We start from the raw sequence: 23,728 nt of genomic DNA on the forward strand, positions 1-23,728 counted from the left end.
AAGATAAGCAGCATTTCCATCCCCCCTTCTCCAAAACAATGAGAAACATAAAGCATGGGAAATGGTTCCAGGAAGACACTAGGGTTCTCCTGGCAAGGTAGTTCACACAGAAGGGCAGACTTTCTGATTAGAAGAACACTCCCCAAGCAAAGGAGCAATATCACCCAACTGGATTCCATCGTATCCACCTCTTAATATATTCAATCGCCTCTCTGTGGGCTCAGGTTGTCTAGATGATGTCGGTCTCCTTTTATTCCTGTTCAGTCTTCCATAAGCCAGTCACGTTTTCTGTTTATTAGGCTATCCTTCAACTTCATCTTCTCTAAGCCAAATCATTTCTTTCTTTATACTTTTCTCCTCTGTTTCATTCCCTAGCGTTTAAAACCAGCTGTTTTCCTCTCATTTTTAAATCCCTAGGGGCCAAGGAATATCAATTGGCTTCCAGTAGGATCTGCCCTGACCTGTGATATTTACACAGGTGGTTGGTTCACGGGCCACGTGTTCTGGTTTATTCCCTGGAAGAGGCAAACTGGCCACCAATGGTTCTCTGAAGGTTAATCAGACCATGTAAGAAATAGTGTGAACCGGCCGGGAGTTTGGCCTAGTGGTTAAAGTGCTTGCCTAGCATGCATGAAGACCCGGGTTCGATTCCTCGGTACCACATACATAGAAAAAAGCCGGAATTGGTGCTGAGGCTCAAGTGGTAGAGTTCTAGCCTTGAGAAAGTCCAAGGACAGTGCTCAGGCCCTGAGCTCAAGCCCAGGACTGGCAAAAAAAAAAAAAAAAAAAGAAATAGTGTGAACCTCGCTTTTACATTCAATATGTAATTTTCACAAAAATTGACCCTATACTGCAAGCTCTTGGCATAGAGAGGTCAAACCCAAGGTGGACATAATCCAGATCAAGTGCTTTTGACTTCTTTCGTGGGCTTGCTTTAGAGATGTCTAGAAAGATCATCTGTCTTCATTTTTAGGTGCCTTTTTCCTTGAGGACTTCGCTGTACTGATTTTTTTGCAGGGGGTCATGTTGTAATACCAGCGAAAGTGTAAGGAAAAGAAAATTGGGATCTACAGAAACAGGTTGTAAATATTCTAGCTGAAGGCAATGTATCAACTCAAAAAAATGGAAGACTTCTAGAGACTGGGTGTCTCCCTGTCTTTGTGTCACCAGCATCTACTGGCCTGGGGGAGCCCTTGATTATCCTCCTTTCACTTGAGGGCAAAGCTGGTCCTTTGCTCTTCAGTCTGTACCCTTGCATCTGGATTTGCTTAAGTTTAATATTTAAACAAAATGTTTACCCTGGAAAGATTGTTCTTTCTAATGTGAAGCCAGTTGTGTCTGGAAGCACGATCTTTTCACAATTTATGTTTCCTCACCAGACTCATAGCTCTTCCACATTGAGGTCACCCAGCAAAAGCAGAGGAGAGGAGAGGCGAAGACTGGCTCAGCCCACCCCCCCCACCCCAACAATGCCACACACCCGCCTACCTTTTTGCTTCTCTGTCTCTTGAAAAGCAGCTGAATCTTGTCATCATTAAAAAAAAAAAGTTTGGAATTTTGAGGGTAGACACATGACAGGAACATCCTATTGTGAGCTGTCATCGATTTTCTCTGTTTTATTTATGGCGCGTGACAGTTCATTTCATTACTCTTACTTCCCTTCTTCCTTCTCTTCCTTTTCTCCAGCCCCTCCCCCCACACTGAGCCATGGTTAAGCTCAAGCCCCATTGCCTTTTTGATCTTGCTACATCACACAGATGGGTGTCCTGCCCAGTCTCCTGAGGAGCTGAGATGACTGTTAGCTGGCTGGCTTCCAGTGAGTGCTGAGGAATGGGGAAGCTGGCCCTCTGTCTGCGCAGGCTCTCCTGCAGAGGACCACTCTGTGGCAGCTCCAGACAGAGCTGGACTCTTGGCAGCAACGCCAAGACCCCATATGCTGAACAGTTTGAAGTAGCATTATCTATCTCTGAGAGTCAGAGCAGATGCAGAGAGAGAGAATGTGGGGAGGATGTGTTTATTTGAATTCTAGCCAATTTAATAGTATCTCGGGTTAAGAAAAAGATACACACACACATACACACACACACACACACACACACACACACACACACACACCCATACAAAACATGTGGTCTTCCTCAGTGCCAGAGGAACTGATGGAATTAGATGATTTCTAAGACCTCTTTCAACTCAACCTCGGCTGTAGAAAATGCCTAGTGGGGCGGAGAGACCCAGATCTAACCTGCAAACCTCAAGGGGAGAGGCTCCATCAGAAGTGAGCGAAGACGGGCAGGTATGACCAGCCCTGACCCTAGAAATGACATCGGATTCCCTCATCTGTAGGAGCAGGTCCTTTATACAGTCACTAGGGACCAGTGACAAAAGACAGTGTGTCAGCCACATGTCAGTTATCATGATTGTTGGCCCCAATCAGAGAGCTGAGGTACAAAATGAACCATGAATCACTGACCAATGGCAGACAGCTTTTCCCTTGGTCTAAGCAGCAGAGCCTACAGTAGGTACCAGAAGCGAGGAGATAAGGAGAGCAGGCATTTGGGTGGAGGCCTAGAATACTGTGTAGTGAGCCGTTTTCCCTTTCCTTACCATCCTCAAGTTTGAATGTTCTTACCTAGATTCTTTAGCTGCTACCCAAGTAAATCTGAGGTCTTATGACCCTGTCTTGCTTCTTCCTTTCTTCCTTCAGAGAGACTCGCTTCAGTAACTCTGAGAGCATATTAAAGAAGATCTGATGCAGAGCCTACAGATAAGAGTTTTGGTGACAGGGTTTTAGTGACAGGGTTTCTCTGTCAGGCTGTAGCAGTGCCATCCTCTCTCCCTGTTTGGAGACCTTCAAAGTTTTTGGTGCTTCCTTTTTTCTTCTGTCTTAGGCAAATTTGACCTGTAACTGTTTTTGTTTTTGTTATTTTGTACAGCACTTGAGATAAGAATGGCTTTTACATTTTGAAAGAATCATAGAAGGAAAAGAAAAAAGAAGGATGAAGAAAGGAAAGAAGGAAGGAAGGAAGGAAGGAAGGAAGGAAGGAACTAACAGAGACCACAAGTAAACCCCTAAACCTGAAATATTTACTACCTACCTCTTTATAGAAATTTTTTTTCAAGATGTTTTATACTCATAAATCAAATTTGCTGAATTGTAACCCCTTTGTGCAACTACATAGAGATAATTTTTTAAAAATACTATAGCCAAGCATTGGTAGCTCACGTCTGTAATCCTAGCTACTCAGGAGGATGAGAGCTGAAGACTGTGGTTGGATGCCAGCCAGGGCAGGAAAGTCTGTGAGACTCTTATTTCCAGTTAATCACCAAAAAACCAAAAGTGTCACTGCGGCTCAAAGTGGTAGATCTCTAGTCTTGAACAAAAATGCACAGAGACAGCACTGAGGCCCTGAGTTCAAGCCCTGCAACTGACCAAAAAAAATGCCATAACAAAAACATTTTCTAACCCCTGTTCTTTACAACTCTCTTTTTTCCCCTACTGCAAATAGATCCTGCCTTACTTTTACTTTTTTTCTATTTTTTCTTTTTGGTTGAGCTCAATTAGTTGTCCAAGAGGATTACTGTACACTTCAGCATATATATCCATACTGTTGTTTCTCTAAATCCACGTTTCTGGGTTGTTCGTCTGTCCAAGTGTGTTAGTCCACTTTTTGTTCCTGCAACAAATACCTGAGATAAAAATCAACTTGTAAGGAGGGAAGATTTTTTTTGGGCGTTTCGTTTAGGGGGTTTCATTGCCTGGTCCATTGGCCCAGTGCTTTGAAGCCTGGGTAGAGGTAGCACATGATGGTGAGAGCATGTGTTAGGAAATCTGCTCACCTCAGGGCAGCCAGGTAATGAAGAGAAGGAGAGAGATGTCCAGGTGCCAGTATCTCCTCCAAGGGCAAGTACAGAATAACCTGGTGATATGCAAATACACAGTTATCCATTGAGGATTTAGGTGCCATATTCCTAATTGAGTACCTCTAATCCCATTGAATTTCTCTTGGGATGATAAACAGCATAGAAAGAATGCAGAAGAGAGATGTTTTTCTTTTCTTTTCTTTTTTTTTTTGCCAGTCCTGGGCTTGAGCTCAGGGCCTGAGCACTGTCCTTGGACTTTTCTCAAGGCTAGAGCTCTACCACTCGAGCCTCAGCACCACTTCCGGCTTTTTTCTATGTATGTGGTACCGAGGAATCGAACCCGGGTCTTCATGCATGCTAGGCAAGCACTTTAACCACTAGGCCAAACTCCCGGCCCCGAGAGATGTTTTTCTTTAGAGGGATTTTTTTTCTTTTTTTTCTTTATTCTTTATTTTATTATCAGGATGATGTATAGAGGGGTTACAGTTACATTCTTTTTTTTTTTTTTTGCCAGTCCTGGGCTTGAGCTCAGGGCCTGAGCACTGTCCTTGGACTTTCTCAGGGCTGGAGCTCTACCACTTGAGCTACAGCACCACTTCCAGCATTTTTTCTATGTATGTGGTACTGAGGAATTGAATCTGGGTCTTCATGCGTGCTAGACAAGCACTCTACCACTAGGCCAATACAGTTACATTCTTAGGATAGAAAGTTCTTTCTTTTTTTAATTTATTTTTTCTTTTTTATTGTCAGCGTAATGTATAGAGGGGTTACAGTTACATTCACCAGGTAGTAGGTACATTACTTCTCACACATTGATTAACCCCTCTCATGCTTCTGTCCCCATTTCCCTCTTCCCACCCCCTCCCAATCATCTTGTTTTCCCCTTTCCCTTTCCTATTTCAAATAAACAAAGAAATGTATATATAATATACCAGGTAACAAAGTCAGGTACAGTAAGAATATGAGAAGAGATTTCTGATGTTCAGCAGCTGGGTCTGTAGTACCTCTGGGCCACACCATCAGTGGGTAGTACTACTGAGTAGTACTGTATGCGATGCTGTGCATCTCAGCCACCCCTGACTATCAGACTGGCCTTGAGGTTCTCCAGTTTCACATTCACTTCTGTATGGATGAACACAGGAAGCCTGTTCCTGCAGTTTCTGTAGTGGAAGACTGAGGCCTTAGATATTTTTCTTTCTCCCCGATGGGCCACCATCAGTGACATGACAGTCAACATCTAGTCAGAGTGTGGCTGGGCGAGGTTGTGCGTGACAAGGGAGCATGGGTGAGCAAGTCTGGTTTGCCAGCCACTGGCTTCCCTGCTTTCTCCTTCCTCTGCCTGTCTCACCCTGTTTCCTCTGTGAGCTCACTCAGTAACAAAAACAGCAGCGACACCAGAGTAAAAATTCCTCATCTGTTTTATTTCCTAATGGTAAACATAACACTGAATGTTTGTCATCTTGTTGGTTGTGGAACTTGAACTCTCTGGGCCTGGGCATTGTCCCTGAGCTCTTCAGCTCAAGGCTACCACCCTACCCCTTGAGTTACAGTGTTACTTCCAGTTTCCTGGTGGTTAATTGGAGATAAGAGTCTTACAGACATTTTAGTGCCTGGGATGGCTTTGAACCTTGATCTTCAGATCTCAGCCTCCTGAGTAGCTAGAATTACAGATGGGAAGCACTGGCCTGTCTCAAACCTTTATCTTAAAAAAAATAGGCTGGGAGTGTTATCCAGTGGTAGAGTTCTCACCTAGCATGTGTGAAGCCCAATTCTTCAGCCACATATACAGATAAAGATGGAAGTGATGCTGTGGCCCAAGTGGCAGAGTGCTGGTCTTGAGCAAAAAGTGTCTAAGGACAGTACCCAGGCCCTGAGTTCAAGCCCCAAGACTGGCAGAAAGAAAGAAAGAAAGAAAGAAAGAAAGAAAGAAAGAAAGAAAGAAAGAAAGAAAGAAAGAAAGAAAGAAAAGAAAAGAAAAGAAAAGAAAAGAAAAGAAAAGAAAAGAAAAGAAAAGAAAGAAAAGAAAAGAAAAGAAAAGAAAAAAGAAAAGAGTATCAAGCTAGCAGAAGTTCTGGAAATTTTCTGTTCCAGATGTGTTTCATTCAATACTGCTTTAGATCCAGTGGGGTAGTGCTCAGCTGGAGAGAAGAGATGGTGATTCAACCTCTAGCTTGTTCAATTTTGATTTTTTTCTTTTCTGGCAGTACTGGGGGTTTGAAGTCAAAGCCTCACACCTACAAAGCAGGGACTTCACCACTTGAGTCACACCTCCTCTTCTGGCTTTTTTTTGCCGGTTAATTAGTAATAAGAGTCTTCCAGATTTGTCTGCCGGGGGCCGGATTTGAACTATGATCCTCACATCTTAGCCTCCAAAGTAACTAGGATTGCAGGCATGAGCCACGGGTACCCCAGCACCTCCTGTCACCTCCTGCTATACTCATTTGAACTTTCCATGAAAGGGATGTGGTTCTTCCCTCTGTGTGTATGAGTTCTCTGTTCATAACCATTTCTGCTGTGAACTCTAAACGTTGTTTCTAGAAGCCATCTTCCCTTCAGAGCCCAGACCCCTCCTTACAGCTGCTCAGTTACCAGTCCCACTTGCTGTCCCTTCACTTTTGCCTCCTCCCTCCGTAGCACAAGGCCTGACTCTGCTTCCAGCTTTTTCTCTGTATTCCACAGGAAACCAGGCTCTCAAAGTTCACTTATTCTCCATGGCCTCTTCCAAGCGAGGTCCCCACGGGTGCATTCTGTGAACATCTTCATGGCATAAGCTTTCAAATTCTCAACCTCCGAAACTGCATGTCCTGTCTTCCATTAGCTACCAGAGTCCACTTAGCAGTGAGTTCTTCCCGTCCCCCCCCCCCCACATGCCCAGACTCGCATGGCATACATCTTGGCTGCTTGTTTTCTCCTGCTTTCCCTCCCCTCTCCCCTACTCCCTTCTCCTCAAGTTTAAAATGCATTTCCAACATACTGTCTTGTGAATATGACTTATTTTTTCTTTTTTTTTAATTTTTTTTTATTTTTAATTTTTTTTATTGTAATTAGTAAAAGGGTTACATGATATTTGCCAGATAGAGGGTGCATTAATTCACATACATTGATACCCTTTCACATGTCTTGGTACCCGTTTCCCCCCCCCCCCCACATGACTTATTTTTTCTAAACAGAAAGTCAAACCATGTTAGATGGGACTCACTGCTAATCCCTCCTAAAGGTTGGATTTTCCAGACAAGGATGTTTGAAGTTCAGGTCCTCCAAAAACCAGATTTGTGGATTGGATGCCCAGGTTTGTTAGGGGCACAGCCCTGGGGTCAATGCCCATGAAAAAGGAAAGGAAGAAGTAGGCACAAGGAGATGTTGAACGGTGATGCTTGTAACAAGAGGTGCTCAGCTGACGTGGTGGACAGGTCTGGAAGAAAGACGCCCTCGGCATGGCCAGGAGTAGAGGTTGAAACAGCAACTCCTGACTGTCTGCAGAGCTGCGGGCTGTTGGGAAGGGCAGGAGAGAGGGCAGAACTTTGAGCCACACACCTTGATCCAGATTGGAGTGCCAAAGGAGGGACTCAGTGTTCTCATGGCACTTGTGTGGGGAGGGCTCCTGAGCCCTGGGCTAAACCACAGCCTTTCCCACCAGGGCCAGCAGCCAGTGCCTGAGGAATATTGGTTCTACAAGATCCACAGACATCCTTTCATTTGGAATCCTGTGCTGCAGGCTGAAGGTGCCGCTGGAGGAGCTGGAGATGCTGGCTGATGGCCAGCCACGGCTGTTTGTTGACTGTGGAACTGGAAGGCACTGTGTTCCAGTCATGCCACTTTGGGCTTCCGGGAGCTAGAGGCAGTGGTGCACACAGCCCCGAGATGTTGGCTGAGAGGAGGTGGAGCAGGGGCCAGGGCTCAGACAAGCCTGTGCGATCAGTGTTGGTGGAAATGATGGCTCCAGAGGTAGATGTGGTTTTCCTACCCTTCCTGCCTGTTTTGTTTTATGTGTTCTGAGAATCTTTTGACTCCACTCTGTGGAATTAGCAGATGGCTTTAAGAAGATGAAAGACACTCCACTGCCGTGTAAGTGTTCCTCAGTCCTGAGCTGCTAATTAGTGTGGTTAGGCTTAATGAACTCATTTGATAACAATAGACAGCTAAATTCTTACATTTAATAATGCAAAACGTATTTGTAGATCATTAAGAATGGTTTTTGAGAACACACTGGCACATTAAGGATAATGGGTTCATTAAATTAGAGAGCCCTAACTCCCTTTCAGAGTAATCTTCGTTTGGTTCTACTGAATGGAGTGGACTTTCCCAGTGGCTTCCGTGGATGTTAGTTTAAGCGCCCTCTCCCAGGATAGCAGATTTCCATCCACTGAAACGCAAACACAGCAAAACATTGGGCTTGGTACATGTGAATTTTGTCTGCCTTGCTGATCCCATGAGAGTGATGAGCTTGATTTTCTTACATGATGCCCACAGTATACTTCTTTCACATGGAGAAACCAGTAGGAACTTTCCAGTCAGTTCCAGTGGCAGCTTGTCTCAGCACGTGGTCCACATGAGCATTTGGGAAATGTTTTTAGTTGCTTCAATTGCACATTAGGGGAATGACATGAACTTCTTATAGCTGTTCCAGGGTAAGCAATTAATTGAAATTCGCTAGTGATGTTTAACCTGGCTGGAAATGTCCTTTAGGTGACTGAACTCTAAATTATTTTTAGCAAACTTTCGAGCTTGGTAAATATATTCTTGCTTTTCATTATTGGGCTAATGAAGGTAACTGCCTCAATTTTCCTATCTGCACAATAGAGAAATAAAAATATAGCCCTGTTCCTTGCCCTTACTTCTGCCTTATTTCCTTCCATAAGAATCCCAGCAGTCTGTCTGCTACTTTCAGACCCTAGTTCCCAGATGACAGCCACCTATGGTAGGCTTGCTGTCTGGCTTGTTTTCTTAGCATAGTGAGAATATGCAAGGAGAGATGATTGGTCTATAATATGCCATGTCTCTGACAGGCAATTACTATTGTAATATTGGAGGCAAATGTTGTGTTTTCTGCTGGGCACCAGAGGCTCACGAAGCCTCCGATCTCAGCAGGCTGAGATTTAAGGATCACAGTTTGAAGCCAGTGTGGGTAGGAAAGTGTAAGACTCTTATCTCCAAATAACCATCCAAAAAGCTGAAAATGGAGCTTGCCTTGAGCATATAAGCTCAGATACAGCACCCTGAATTCAAGCCCTGGGACCAGTTGTGGGGACCAGTTGAAAAAATTCAAATTCTCTCCAGGTAAATAACTCCTGTTTACAGCTCATAAAAATGCTACCCTATACTTTTTGAATATGTGAAAATAATCTTTAAAAAGATGGATGAGAGGTAGTATGATGTTCCAAACATTGTCTCAAAACTGTATACAGTTATTGAGTTAATCATGCACGTGATACCTGGTTTTTCCACCCCAGACCCAGACTCCAGGAATTCCCCGTTAGGTCTGGCCACTCACCCCCCATAGGTCAAATAAAGAGACATGGTAAAGGGCAGGGAAGTATTCATTGTATGACAGCCACAGGAAGTCATCACTTCAGAAATCATCCATCACCAGCTTGCTTTAGGGGCACAGGCATTGGGCTTAGCTTTAAGTAGATGGGAAGCAGGGGTGGAGGGTGAGACAGGTCTGCCGAGTTAAAACAGTCTGGGGCCACAGGTAGGGCCAGGTAGACCATTATCACATTGTGTCCAGAGGGATTCTGGGGAACTCACTACTTTGTCAATTGAGAGGGACAGGAACACGTCACTCGCTGCTGCTTAGCCAGTTGTCTGTAGCTTTTGACAGCTCTCTTCCTTTAGAACTGCCTTGGTTTTTGCCAGATGATAAGAAGGCATTTCCTGTGTGAGGGCCAGTTTGTCTGGTGTCACCAATGCTTATCAGTAGATCCTGTCCTTTGGAACCCAAGGAAATTGCAGAGTAACTACAGAAGGGAATGGTTCACTTCCAAAGGACACAGATACAACATAGGGGGCTAGGTGCCCTGTTTCTGCTTTTAGTTAGTTCTTGAGCTCAGCAAAAGCATCTTTTAACTTGCCCCTACATAGATACCAGATGCTATTGGAAACAAAAGATCACCTGGTCTATATAGCAGTACTACTGAGAACTGGATTGCAGCTGAGACACTCCAAGGCATCTTAAGGCCTGCTTGTACAAAGTCCTAGAATGTAATTTCCACCACTTTCCATTAGTGATGCCACAAGACCAGCCCAAGTCCAAGAGCGGAACCATCCTCTATCCACTGATGGAGAGATGGCAAGAAACACTGTGAAAGGGTGTGGTCACAGGGAACCAGCCTCACTCTTGGTGGGAGAGATGGAAGAAATAGTTCAAAGGGGCGTGGTTACCAGTATCCAGCCTCACTTATTGGTGGAAGGGATAGGAAGAAATATTGTAAAGGGGCGTGGTCAGAGGAAACCAGCCTCATCCTTTGGTGGGAGGAAAAGGTGTGAGGGAGACCTTTTGGATCCTGTAGTATTTTTGCATCATACAGATAATGAAATGTAACAAGAATTTTTGTCCATATTTAACATAGAAGAATAACGCTATATAAATCAGTGTCGTGTCTCAGGTTTAATGGAAAAGTGTTGCTAGCTGATGGCCTTTGGTGATGGAGCTGTCATGTTAGTGCTTGCCATAATTTAGTATCACTGCCCTCCCAGGAGCTGCAGGCAGAATGCAGGGAAAAAGCAGTGGGAATCGCCCTCATGTGGTTTAGATTTCCTGCTCCACCATGGACTGTGTCTGTGGCGCGCCTGCACGGTTTCATCTATGAAATGGTGTTAATAGTACTTCCCCTGCAGTCTTGTTCCTTAATCCTGTTAACTTTGTGCCTTAATATTGAACCAAGTGGGTTTTATTTCATTTTTAAAGACCGGCACTTGTAGATTACAATCTGACCTGATTTGAAAGGATTTTGGCCTAGTGGCAAAGTGCTTGCCTAGCATGCACTAAGACCCAGGTTTGATTCCTCCATACTACATACACAGAAAAAGCCAGAAGTGGCACTGTGACTCAAGTGGTAGAACACTAGCCTTGAGAAAGTTCAAGGACAGTGCTCAAGCTCTAAGTTCAAGCCCCGGAACTAGCCAAAAAAAAAAAAAAAAACAGTCAGACAATATAACTGTGCTCTAGAAAGTTGGAAACCACGTGTGGTGGTGTTCTTTACAACTTGGGGTAGATTGTGGATTGACAAGAGTAAAAACAATGTCTTTCTGGTGTCCTGACACTTCATCTTGTGGTAAGATTTCGATGTTACATTGTATAGAGAGAAAGAATTGTTAAACTCTTTGATTTCCAAAGAAATAAAGAGAGAAGGACAGAGGAACAAGATCCAGGGATTAAAAGTTGCCTCACTCCTCCAAACAATAATTGAGTGTTTGTCCAGACTCACCCAGATGAAGCTGATTTCTTTTTCTTTTTCTGAATACCAATGCTTTCTGGAAGCAATGGGAGAGTTGAAAATAGGTCTCCGATGTGGGACTCTATTTAAGAAAGACTCCTCTTCCACCCCCCCCTCCCCATTCCCGGAATCGTTTCCTCTAGTCGTTTTCACACATGTCTTTCCTGACACATTCTCTTTTGTTCCTGTAGAAACGACGCACAGATGGCCCACCACCAGAGGGATGTGCAAGAATCTGTGGCTGCGATCATGAACCAACTGGCTGCAGACGAACTCGGGAAGATTTCCTTCTAGGCTTTCACGAGGTGTCACCTGCAGCTCATGGGTGGAATCAGGAAGGAAGACAAGACCTCCCTGGAAAGTCAGACACCTCCTGCCAAAGGAAGAATCTCAGGGACAGAGATTGCTTCCTGGCCTGGGAGTAGTGACCACCACTGGGGTAGGTACAGCCAGGTGCCCTCATGGCCTGCCAACTTCTCTCCATAGGTGACAGTGGATTCCCCAGTCCACACCCCCCTCATGACCCCTCCTGGGCCCCCTCCTGGCCAAACTTTCCCTGCTCCGTCCAGTGTCTTCCCATTGTCTGGCTCTATTTCATCCCTCCCATTTCCCAGCCATGATAATGCATTCCAGTGGCCATTAAGTTTGGTAGGCCAGGGGTGATATCTCTCAGACCCCGGACTGCTTGGAGACTTCCCAGCTTAAGTGCAGAGGTGGTTAGTGTTAAAAAAAAATCCCCCCAAAATTATTAATAATAATAATTTTAAAAATCAAGATTCTAGTTGAAAAACAATAAAAACAAACAGGAAACAAGACTCTATTTCAAAAATAACTAAAGCAAAGAAAAAAGGGGGAGCTGGCAGTGTAGCTTAGGTGATAGAGTATGTCCTGAGCTTACTACACTCTAGTACCACCCAAAAGTAAATAAAGAGAAAAATACAATGAAGAGTTGGAAAGTTCATAATAGCATTAGTGTTGATAATTGTGTCAACTGAATGATGATAAGAACAAGAGATTGGGGCTGGGAGTTTGGCCTAGTGGTTAAAGTGCTTGCCTAGCATGCACAAAGACCCGGGTTCGATTCCTTGGTACCACATACATACAAAAAAGCTGGAAGTGGTGCTGAGGCTCAAGTGGTAAAGCTCTAGCCTTGAGAAAGTCCAAGGACAGTGCTCAGGCCCTGAGCTCAAGCCCAGGACTGGCAAAAAAAAAAAAAAAGAACAAGAGATTGCTTGCACACATTTTTGAATGCTCAATTCTATGTCTTTTTGTAATTTATTTGAAATTTTCAGTAATGAAAAGAGACATCTGCTCATTCTCCCCTCCCCTCGCCCCACCCATCGCCACTCTTCCCATTCCACTGAGTCCGTCCCTGCTGTGTCCACACTGTCTGATCCAGTGTTTTCCTCCTGCTTCATAGCTAAGGCTTTGGCTTTTTAATCCCTCCTTTGGGCCCCTGAAGACATATTAACCTGGATTTCTGCTGCCATTGTAGTTCCTGCTTCATTATCCTTACTTCCCCTCTCCATTTTCTTTGTTCTTTTTCCAGATTTTGAGGTAACTCAGGATTACATTTTTTCCTTGGATGATTTCAGAAATGTTCAACTTCATGCCAGTGATGCCTAAACATTTTTTATTTATTATGGTACAAATATATATAGAGAGATGATAGATAGATACATATATACATGCATACAGAGATGATAGATAGACATTTATGTGCATAGATAAACAGATGATGGACAGTAAATGATTGAGGATACGTTATTAATACAGATAGGTAGATAGCAGATAGGTGATAGATAGATGGTTGGATAGGTGAAACAAAAATTTTCATGGACACTAGAATCAGATAAATTGACATCTATTCCTGGATATATATATATATATATATATATATATATATATGTCTCTATCTATCTATCTACCTACCTACAGGACAGAGCCTGAGCACTGTTCTTGGACTTTCTCAAGGCCAGATCTCTATAACTTGAGCCCCAGCACCACTTCCAGCTTTTTTTCTATGTATGCAATACCAAGGAATCGAACCCAGGTCTTCCTGCACGCTAGGGAAGCACGCTACCACTAGGCCAAACTCCTGGCCCTGTGTGGCTTTTTTTTCTTTTTTTACTGAAACGTGAAACTCTATGACTGGAGCCATAGCTCCACTTCCAGATTTTTGCTAGTTAATTAGAGATAAAAGTCTCAGAGATCTGTCTGCCTGGCTGGCTTCCAGCAAGAGATCCTCAGATCTCCTCTTCCTGAGTGGCTGGGATTACAGGCCTGAGCCTCCAGCACCAGGCAGCTCATTACTCTTGCAGAGAAATGCATCTGGGACATACGTGTATTGAAGAGCTGTCACTGTCCGCCTGCTTGCTCAGGCGGACAAGCCTCATTGCATCTTTTGCCAGAGCCCATCCAGAATCTGTCTACTCCCTGTGTGCTCCTCCCTAATCCAAGCTACCATCATAACCATGCCTGCCTCCTAAAATAACTGGACCTGGCCCCGGGAAATCCCTCCCTTAGTCCAACATTTCATCTCTAACTGTGGTCTTTATATAGATACAGATCCAGCAAAGGCTCTTCCTGCATCTAGTTTAGGTGCTCTATAGATTCCATGTCCCTCACCATAAAGTCCAGTCCCCTCCTTCCCTGCCCTTCCAGGTTGACATCATTGTAGTTCCTCTGACCTACGACTTGTGCCGAAGACTGCTGTTCTCCATGGTGGCAAATTTGGCCTCCAACCTTTGCCCTGGGCCCTTTCCTCTACTCTGCAACCTTCCTTCTCTCTCTCTCTCTCCCTCCCTCCCTCCCTCTCTCCCTCCCTCCCTCCCTCCCTCTCTCTCTCTCTCTCTCTGTCTATCCTAGGGCTTGAACTCAGGGCCTGGACACTGTTCTTGGGCTAATTTGAACCACTGCACCACTTCCAGCTTTTTCTATGTATGTAGTACTGAAGACTTGAACTCAGGTCTTTATGTATGCTAGGCAAGCACTCTACCCCTAAGCCATGCTCCCAGCTTCCTGGAGCCATCTTTTTTTTTTTTTTATCCTAGGCCTTGAATTCAGGGCCTGGGCGCTGTCCCCTGAGCCTCTTTGTGCTCAAGGCTGATGCTTTACCACTTCAATTTTTTTTTTCCTGAGGAGATTATTGGATATAAGAGTCTCATGGAGGGGCCAGGAATTTGGCCTAGTGGTTAAAGTGCTTCCCTAGCATGCATGAAGACCCGGGTTCGATTCCTCGGTACCACATACATAGAAAAAAGCCGGAAGTGGTGCTGAGGCTCAAGTGGTAGAGCTCCAGCCTTGAGAAAGTCCAAGGACAGGGCTCAGGCCCTGAGCTCAAGCCCAGGACTGGCAAAAAAAAAAAAAAAGAAAGGCCCTTCCCAAGCCTTCTCATTCTTTTAATTTTTTTTTTTTTTCAGTTTTTTGGTCGTGGGGCTTGAACTTGGGGCCTAGGCACCGGTCCCTAAGCTTTTGTGTTCAGGGTTAGTGCTCTACCACTTTGAGCCACAGCGCCACTTCTTATTTCCTGGTGGTAAGTTGAAGATAAGAGTCTCACAGACTTTTGTGCTTGGTTGGCTTTGAAACTTTGTCCTTAGATATCAGCCTCCTGAGTAGCTAGGATGACAGGCATAGCCATGGATACCCAGCTTACCTCTTCTCATTCTTTTTTTTTTTTTTTTTTTTTTTTGTTGCCAGTCCTGGGCTTGAGCTCAGGGCCTGAGCACTGTCCTTGGACTTTCTCAAGGCTAGAGCTCTACCACTTGAGCCTCAGCACCACTTCCAGCTTTTTGCTATGCATGTGGTACCAAGGAATTGAACCCGGGTCTTCGTGCATGCTAGGCAAGCACTCTACCACTAGGCCCAACTCCCGGCCCCCTCTTCTCATTCTTATTGCCCATTTGAACACTTACTTCTCTCTACCTCTCTCTTCCACTGCAATAGAAAAAAAATCTACCAGACTTTTGCTACACCAAAATTTAATATAATAATTTAATATAATAAAAAAAAGAAAATGGTTTTCTTCCACACCCACCTTTCTTCCCCCACTCTTAAAACAAACAACAACAACAACAACAAAACTTGTGCTAGTACTGAGATTTGAATTCAGGACTTTGTACTCTTGCTTGGCTTTCTCACTCAAGGCTGGTGATCTACCATTTGATCCACAGCTCGCTTCCAGCTTCTTGTTAGTTAGTTGGAGATAAAAGTCTCATAGATTGGTGTGCTTAGACTGGCTCTGGAGCCTGATTTTCAGATCTCAGCCTTTGGAGAAGCTGGGATTTCCTGCCTACAGGAGCCACTGGCTCTAGGTGACTCGTTTTTAAAATAAGTCATTAGTGCAAAGTTTTAATAACTTAGTAAAACAGAATGTCTGTTTTGCTCCAGCACTTGGTACAATGTCAGGACAGGTTTGTTGGATGAATAAAGAACTATGTACTCAGATCAGGCTTTTAGAGGTACAAACAAGTGCAATGCATACTTTTATGCAATTAAGAATGCACAATTTAATTGTGCAAACATAAGCACATGACAAATTAAATGAGTAGGATTTCTTTTCCTTTTCTTTTTTTTTTTTTTTCTTGAGGTGGCTGGAGATCAAACCCAGGTCACTACAGTGATATACTACCCAAGACTCTATCACTGAGCTACGTCCCCAGACCCATGGGCAAAATTCAAATTACAGTTACCAAAATAAAAGACACCATTGGTTGGTGACAAAAACAAAATTGTAAGAACTGGGCCAGGAGTTTGGCCTAGTGGTAGAGTGCTTGCCTAGAATGCACAAACACCAGGTTCGATTCTTTGATACCACATACATAGAAAAGGTGGGAAATGGTACTGTGACTCAAGTGGTAGAGCTCTAGCCTTGAGAAAGTCCAAGGACAGTGCTCAGGCTCTGAATTCAATCCCCAGGACTGGCAAAAAAAAAATATATATATATATACATATATATATGTACTGAGATAATATCATGAACATAGTTATAAAAGAGGGTTGGAATTTTAACTGTGGCTACAAGATGGAGAAGTAAAAAGGATATTAGACTCTCATGAGAAAAGTCTAAGGAAAACTTAGATTTAAGGGTTAAGTGTCAGAAAAATGTTATCGTCAGCCCTGGCAGTTCATAGTGTATCCATGGCAGGGAGTCAAGCTGGCAGAAAAAGACCTGTCAAAACATTACATGCACGAGTAGGAAGAGGAATTTCAATAGGTTCATTTATCCCCCATGGGTTTTCCACAGAACAGTGATTTCAAGGGATGGCCATAAATATTATGAGAAGAAAGAATTCCTTTGTCAAATAAGTTGAAAACTTTGGGTCAAAAGTAGACTACTAGTCATCTTTACGGTAAGACTGCTCAGAGCCTTTGGTATGCTAATGTCTCTTGTGAATTTTCAGTAGTATTAAAAAAAAAACACCATAGCATTCCCCCAATTTAATAGACCACAAACTTTTCCTCACAACGTTTCTCTAAGGGCTTTAGGATCTCTGCTGAATTTTTTTTTTTTTTGGCAGGGTGGAGGAGAATTAAGTGACCCGAATAAGTTGTAAGTGATAGTTTGTATGTGTGCTGGTATCAGGGCTTGAACTCAAAGCCTCCAATTGTCTGCTTTCTTGTGGATGGCAGGGGCTAGCAACTATTGTTCTGTTATCCCCAGCAAGTTTAATCTAAAATTTGGTTTGGCTATCCAAGATGCAAACTAGGAAAAAAAGAAACAAACAACACCCACTACCACCTAGAGACCACTCCCAGAAATCTCAGCCACCTGTGTGTTTAGACCCATCCCGTCCCCAGAAAAGGTTCCCAGTAGGCTGCCTTGATTTCCCCAAAGGACAAGAAGCCACGGAGAACCCAGCACCACAGTTCACTCCTGTCACCCTAGCTACTTAGGAGGCTGAGACCTGAGAATCTGGCTTCACAGCGTAACTAGAATCCTAAAGTATTTGGGATTTGCTTAGATTAGAAATTCCAACAGAGCTTTTATTTGAACAAATCTTTTCTTTTAAATAAACAGGACTAAAAAAATTGTTTTTTCAGCCGACTATAAACCTCACATATGATTTCCACACGCTTGGTGTGAAATGTAGGAATTATAATTTAAGAGTTGGTGCTTCATGGCCATAGCACTGTAGGAATGCTAGATCGCCTGAGGAGAATGGGCTCAATCAACCCTTGCAGCTTGCTGAGGGGATTGTCATGTGTCCACCCTCCAAAGTCCAAGGACATTTGTTTTTTCTTCTTTGGTCAAGTCTCGGAGAACCCAAGAAAGTTATTTGCATCAAATCCCCATGGTTAAAAAAACATTATTTAAGACTGCAGACATTAAAACCTGTTCATTCGTTCAGTTGAATTTAGGCTGTTATTTGAGCCTTTCTGCATTTCCTAGAACCCAGGTCTTTAATGGCTCTTGGCTGGCTTTTCTTTGAGCCACATATTCCAGCTGTTGTTGCTGGTGTGCCAGTGTCCTGCATTCCCCAAGGAGCAGAGAAAGTTCTGGAAGTGCTATGGAAAACTACAAGATGGTTTCCTCAATAAGGTCCTCAAAAGGACCTTAAGGGAAAAAAGTTAGATGCAAGAATATATGCTCCAAACCACTGGAGCTTGAGGGAGAAAAGCAAGGAATATCCTGACCCCTTATTTGTTGGTCCAACAAATAAGCCCCCCTCTGACTGTAGGGTTTATATCTTTAAAAATGAATGAAAATAACAGTTACTTAAGATGTATAAGACTCGTTTAATTAGGACACATCCCAGTTTTCCAGAGTGAAAGCTGCTCGCAACATTCTTTTTCTTTTTTTTTTTTTTTTTTTTACCAGTCCTGGGTCTTGAACTCAGGGCCTGAGCACTGTCCTTGGGCTTTCTCAAGGCTAGAGCCTGCCACTTGAGCCACAGCACCACTTTTGGCTTTTTCTATGTCTGTGGTACTGAGGAATCGAACCTGGGTCTTTGTACATGCTAGGCAAGCACTCTATCACTAGGCCAAACTCCCGGCCCTCAACATTCTTAAAGCAGATTAAATGGAATGAGAATCTTTTTTTTTTTTTTAATCCAGCTAGATTGGCCTAGTCTATAGCGATTTGGCTGATGAGTTGAAAGCATAGAAAGAGTGGTGGAGCCTTGTAAGCACACCCCTGTCATGCTGGCAGTGGAGGGAAGCAAGCAAATAGGAATAGCCCAGGCTGCCTCTTACATACAAGACTCTGCCTAGAAAATAAGCAATAGGAAAGAGGGCTGGAGATGTCACTCAAGTGGTAGAGCCCCTGCCCAGCAAGCCGAAGGCCCAGTTCAATCTCCAGTATTGGAGGAAAAAGAGAAAAAAAGGAAGAATCTTCTGACCTGCCTGTGCAAAGCATCGTGAGCCCTTTATGTAAGAAACAACTTTGCTATATGCAGAGGAAAAGAGCAGCTTTCTCCCTGAAGATGAACAATCAGGAACAAGAAGCTGAACCAATAGGCCTGGCTAAGCACCAACCCCAAGTGGCTTCCATTAGAGAAGATGCAGTGATCTGATTGGCCAGGCCGGGATCACATGATCATTCCATAGCATTGGAGTGAGGTCATGTGGTCTCTGTCCATATCTTATGGCAGGCAAGCTGAGGAAAGGGAGCAGGGCACCAAGGGATTGGTGTACCTTGTGTACCTTCTTACCTGGTGAACATCTTTTTTTTTAATTCCGACTATTTCTTTATTTATTAACCAGTTCCTTAGAGCTAGACTTGTTTTTGCTTGTGAGCCGGTATTGATACCTTGCTCAGAGTGGGCAAGTTTATGATCTCCTGCTTCGGCTTCCTGAACTCTAGGATTATAGGCCTACCCCACCACACCCGTTTGGATCTTGTTTCCGGAGCTATTCTTTGGAAATAAAACCCACATTTGGATTTAGGCATGTTTTAGAAAGAAAATGGGTTCAGGTAATAAGTCTGAAATCCACATGCTCAGTATTCGTGTTTCCCTTCTAAGTTATTCTGGTCCTGTCCTGAGGCTATAACCTCAAAGTAGATGAAATAAAAACTACCAGAACTTTGAGTTCACTTCAGCTAATATCTACTAAGTACCCACACCAGGGCACAGGCATGGCACTGTTGATTGAAAAATCACAGACTCGGTATTTTATAACTTTCTCCTCTTAGGGGATTGTTAGTTTTTCATGTGTTTCTTAATATATTAAATATTTTCATTCTTTGTAGATTACTACCTTACATAGTTCAATATGATGGCATTGATATTTGTTTGGGTATTTTTTGGTGGCACTGAGGTTTGAACACACACACACACACACACACACACACACACACACATCTATAATAGATAATAGTGGGACTGGGAGTTTGGCCTAGTGGTAGAGTGCTTGCCTAGCTTGCCCTAAGACCCACATTCAATTCCTCAGTACCACATATATAGAAGAAGGAAAAAAAAGCCAGAAGTGGTGCTATGGCTCAAGTGGTAGTGCTCTAGCCTTGAGAAAATAGATAATAGGTTACTACAGTGATCTGACTTCTTTTTTTTCTCTTTCTTTCTGCCTCTCTTTCTTTCTTTCTTTCTTTTTTTCTTGCTTGCTTGCTTTCGTTCTTTCTTTCCTCTAGCACTGGCACTTGAACTTGGGGCCTGGACACTATCCCTGAGCTCTTTAGCTCAAGGTTAGTTATTCTACCACTGGAGCTACAGTTTCACTTCAATTTTTAGGTGGTTAATTGGTGACATCAGACGTTTCTGCAGAGGCTGGCTTCAAACCACAGTCCTCAGATCTGACCTTGCAGAGTTGCTAGAATTACAGATGTGAATCACTGACGCCTAGCTCTGCTGTCCCTTTTGAGCCTATTATTTTGAGCCATTTCTCAGAGGCGTTTGTCAGTTCATCTTAGCTTCCCATCTGTGGACAGCCAGGCATGTGCATCTAGGGTGGGAATCTGAGGGGTCACCAGCAATTACTTGGGTCGATGGTGTCTTGTGAACCCCACATAGCACAATGAAGTTGTTCATCTGTTTTCTCTAGCCAGCTCAACGTAACTAAAGCGATCCATTAATTGTCACTGTCTTTTACGCCTTTCTGATTTCCGTGGTAGCAATACAACTTGGCATGGTTTTAGATATTTTTTTTTGTGAGATAAAAATTACTTGGCTGAGATAAAGGTTCAGTCTGCTGTCAGAAAGTGTTTGGTTTGGCCAGACTCTTTCATTTGTCCCTTGTTCGTTTGAGAGAACCTGTCACTCAAAATTATAATCACCAGAGCCTTAGGAAGGGTTTATTTTGCTTCCTGTTTTATCTCTTCTAAGACTACTTCAAATTCATTGGAGGACATAGATGAAAGAGCATTAAGTAAATGACTGTTTAAATCAATTATACTTATGTAGTTGCTTTGGAAGAATTTTGTACGGTTTCCAGTTGATCCATTTAAGTTTGCTATCTACAAGGAAAACATTTTTTTTCCACTGTTAGTTGAAGCATAATTTAATCGGGTACCTTGTATATCTATGGAGCTCAGATTTTATAGACGTATCAGCCAGTTCTTGGAAATTTTACCCGGTCAGATTCCTTTCTTGGTATCGTTAGTGTCTGCTTTGATGTGTCTGATGTAATATTCTGAGTACTTTGATGAGGTTTTAGCCCTTGCATTACAAGCTCACCAGCCAGAGCCTGTGAAGTGTCATTTAATTCCACCGTCTGTGTATGACATAGTATAGAGACCCAGGTCAAGACTGGAACTCTCCTGGCTCCTGGTGTGTCTTTCTTCTAATCCACACTTTTGGTCATTTCCCCCTTTTCCTGTTGCTATCTTTACAAATCTTGAAAATCTGTGTCTTTAAGATTTTTCTTTCTTTTAGGGGATTTCTATGTAGAAATTTAAGACTAAAAAAATGTTACCAGGGAGTTACCAAGTCTAGTGGCATACACTTATAGGTCTAGCTCTCCATAGGCTGACTGGCTTTCCTAGTCTTTCTTTGGGGGAGAAGGGAGGAAGGGTTAAAGAGAGACGGGAAGGAAAGAGGGAATTGAAGAAGTGGCATGAGTCACTGGTATCCAGCAAAAGCCCTTCTTAAAGTGAGACTAACCCCTGTAGCAGGGGCCCCTGTCCTGCATGAGAATATTGGAGCTATAGTGTGAGGCATATGGGAAAATGAAGGGCATTTTCCTAAAACAGAGGGTCAACTCAGTGTGGACCTCCTGTCTAGGGTTGCACATAGGAGTGTGACCACCTCTTCCTCTATTGTGTGTGTGTGTGTGTGTGTGTGTGTGTGTGTGTGTGTGTATGTGTGTGCGCGCGCGCACATGTGTGTCTTTGTGTGCTTATATGGATAATTCATGTCAAGAAAATATTCTGCTTTTGTAAAACATGATCTTTCCAAAATTTTTGATGACTCATTTAAAAAAAAACCCTGAATTATAATTAGAGAGCTAGCAAAATGTGTGTGTGAATGAGAAAGCACCTGGAGTTCACCCATCTGAAGAAGGCACCACAAGAGAATCACAGAGGCCTTGCCGAAGGGATATGAACACAAACACATGAACAGATGGGAATTTGGGATTTTTTTTTTTGGAGAGGCGTGGGGGAGTGTCCTCGGAGATCAAAGGTGACGGAAAAGATTTAAGGAACCCCTACCCCACCTCCAACTAGAGAGCCCTGGCTTTAGTTTCTGAGAGTCCAGCGAGTGAGAGAAGACAAATGGAACTTTTTTCTCCAGCAGCACAAAAATGTCTGAGGAGAGCAAAAGGCTTTGTTCCCCCAGGGCAGAGGGGGAAGGCAAAGTCTGTCCAGATTAGAGCAGCAGAGACTCAGAGTAGGAGGTTTTCAGAGGAAAGAAAACAAGGACCAGGCTTCATTCTCAGGAAACATACCAGAGAGTCAGGAAGGGATCCACCAGATGTTTTGGGGACCTGGTGCACGGGGAGCCGAGGAACTTGGCATTACTCAGGTAAGGCCGGTTCTTGCATGGCCCAGGGACAGAGGGAGCAGAGTTTGAAGGAAGGGCCGTAGGTGGGCGCCATGGCCCACACCTGCAATCCTAGCCACTCAGGAGGCTGAGATCTGAGGGTGGTGGTTCAAAGCTGGGGAAAACTTTGGGAAAGTCCATGAGACTCTTTACCCTAATTAACCAACGCAAAAAGCCAGAAATGGAGCTAGGGATCAAATGGTAGAGGGCTAGCTAGCCTTGAGCCCGAAAAGCTCAGAGACGGCATCCAGGGCCTAAGCTCAGCTACTAACAGGCTTACTTCCTGAAGATGGGCAAAGAGCTGACTTTTATCCCCCAAGAGGTATTATATTTTACCTCCCCCTAGTAAAAACATGTTCTGGAATGCTTTTAAGTTTTAGCAGCCCCACCCCCCCCCCTGCCAGGCCAGAAAAAGGCTATCTAGATTGTTCATACCCTTCCCTACTCTGTGCTTCTCACAACCCCAGACACAGATTTTCAGACGGTTGACCCGGCCTGTGTCTGCATTGTCAGTGTAGCCAGCAGTCCCCAAGGAACTGCCTGAGGAAGCTACTCAGGAGACGGCTGAGAATATCAGTTCAAAGCCAGCCCAGGCAGGAAAGGTCTGCAAAACAGCTCTCTCCAATTACACATCAGAAAAGCCACAAGTGGAGCTGTGGCTCTACTGTAGAGCACTAGCCTTGAACAAAAGCATGCAGGGACTATGCCCGGGCCCAGAGTTCAAGCCTATGCTGGCTAGTTTGGAGATAGAATCTTATAGACATTTCTCCCAAGGCTGTCTTGGAGCCTTAATCTTCTAGGTCCCCCCCCCCCCAAATGGCTAGAATTACAGGCTTGAGCCACAGGTACCTGGTAGATCTTAAAATTTAGTCAGTTCCCTACTAGAGCTTGAACTCAGGGCCTAGGCGCTGTCTCTGGAGCTTTTTTGCTCAAGGTGGGTGCTCTTCCACTTTAACTTCAGTTCCCCTTCCAGCTATTTGATGGTTAATTGGAAATAAGAGTCCCGTGGACTTTCCTGCCTGGGCTAGCTTTGAATTGCAATCCTCAGATCTTAGCTTCCTGGGTAGCTAGGATGATAGGCGTGAGCCACGGGTCCTCGGCTCAACCCCAGTTTTTTATCACCCTTCTATATAAGCAAGTTATACCCACAATCCTACCAATGGGAAAAATAATTCTAGTTATTCACAGACTCTGGGTGGAACCAGAAAAGCTAGTGCATGAAGAATGGGTAAAATCGTATCCAGAGCTGTTGTAGTGAGCTTTGGGGAGCTGCTAGCTTTGGCCATTGCTACACTGCTCCTGTCTTTATGGTGACGTTTGGGTGTTCCAAGCCTCTGGCTCGCTTTGTTCTCTGAGAGGCCTTCTGGGAAGGTGGCAGAATGCCCTTAGTGAATAAGCACAGTAATTGCAGCCCTCAAGCCCGACCTGGGTGGCACCTGGAAAAATGAGATGAAAGTACCAACCCATGGCTGCCAAGTAGCCCGCAGGGAAAGGAGC

The 23,728-nt window shown here is 43.9% G+C and overlaps 1 protein-coding gene across 1 annotated transcript in view; it reads left to right on the forward strand.

The window, feature by feature from the left end:
• The first annotated feature begins 11,494 nt into the window (after positions 1-11,494).
• Mcc (MCC regulator of Wnt signaling pathway) overlaps positions 11,495-23,728 on the forward strand; it is a 121,485-nt gene continuing 109,251 nt past the window's right edge. Inside the window, 4 exon segments of the mRNA XM_090325468.1 lie at positions 11,495-11,640; positions 11,643-11,698; positions 11,700-11,740; positions 11,998-12,013. Coding sequence (XP_090181594.1) covers positions 11,502-11,640; positions 11,643-11,698; positions 11,700-11,740; positions 11,998-12,013 — 252 coding nt within the window. The 5' untranslated portion in view covers positions 11,495-11,501.

Source organism: Megascapheus bottae, chromosome 38 (genome assembly GCF_031878675.1).
Source record: "Megascapheus bottae isolate mThoBot1 chromosome 38, mThoBot2.hap1, whole genome shotgun sequence".
Taxonomy (NCBI): Eukaryota; Metazoa; Chordata; class Mammalia; order Rodentia; family Geomyidae; genus Megascapheus; species Megascapheus bottae.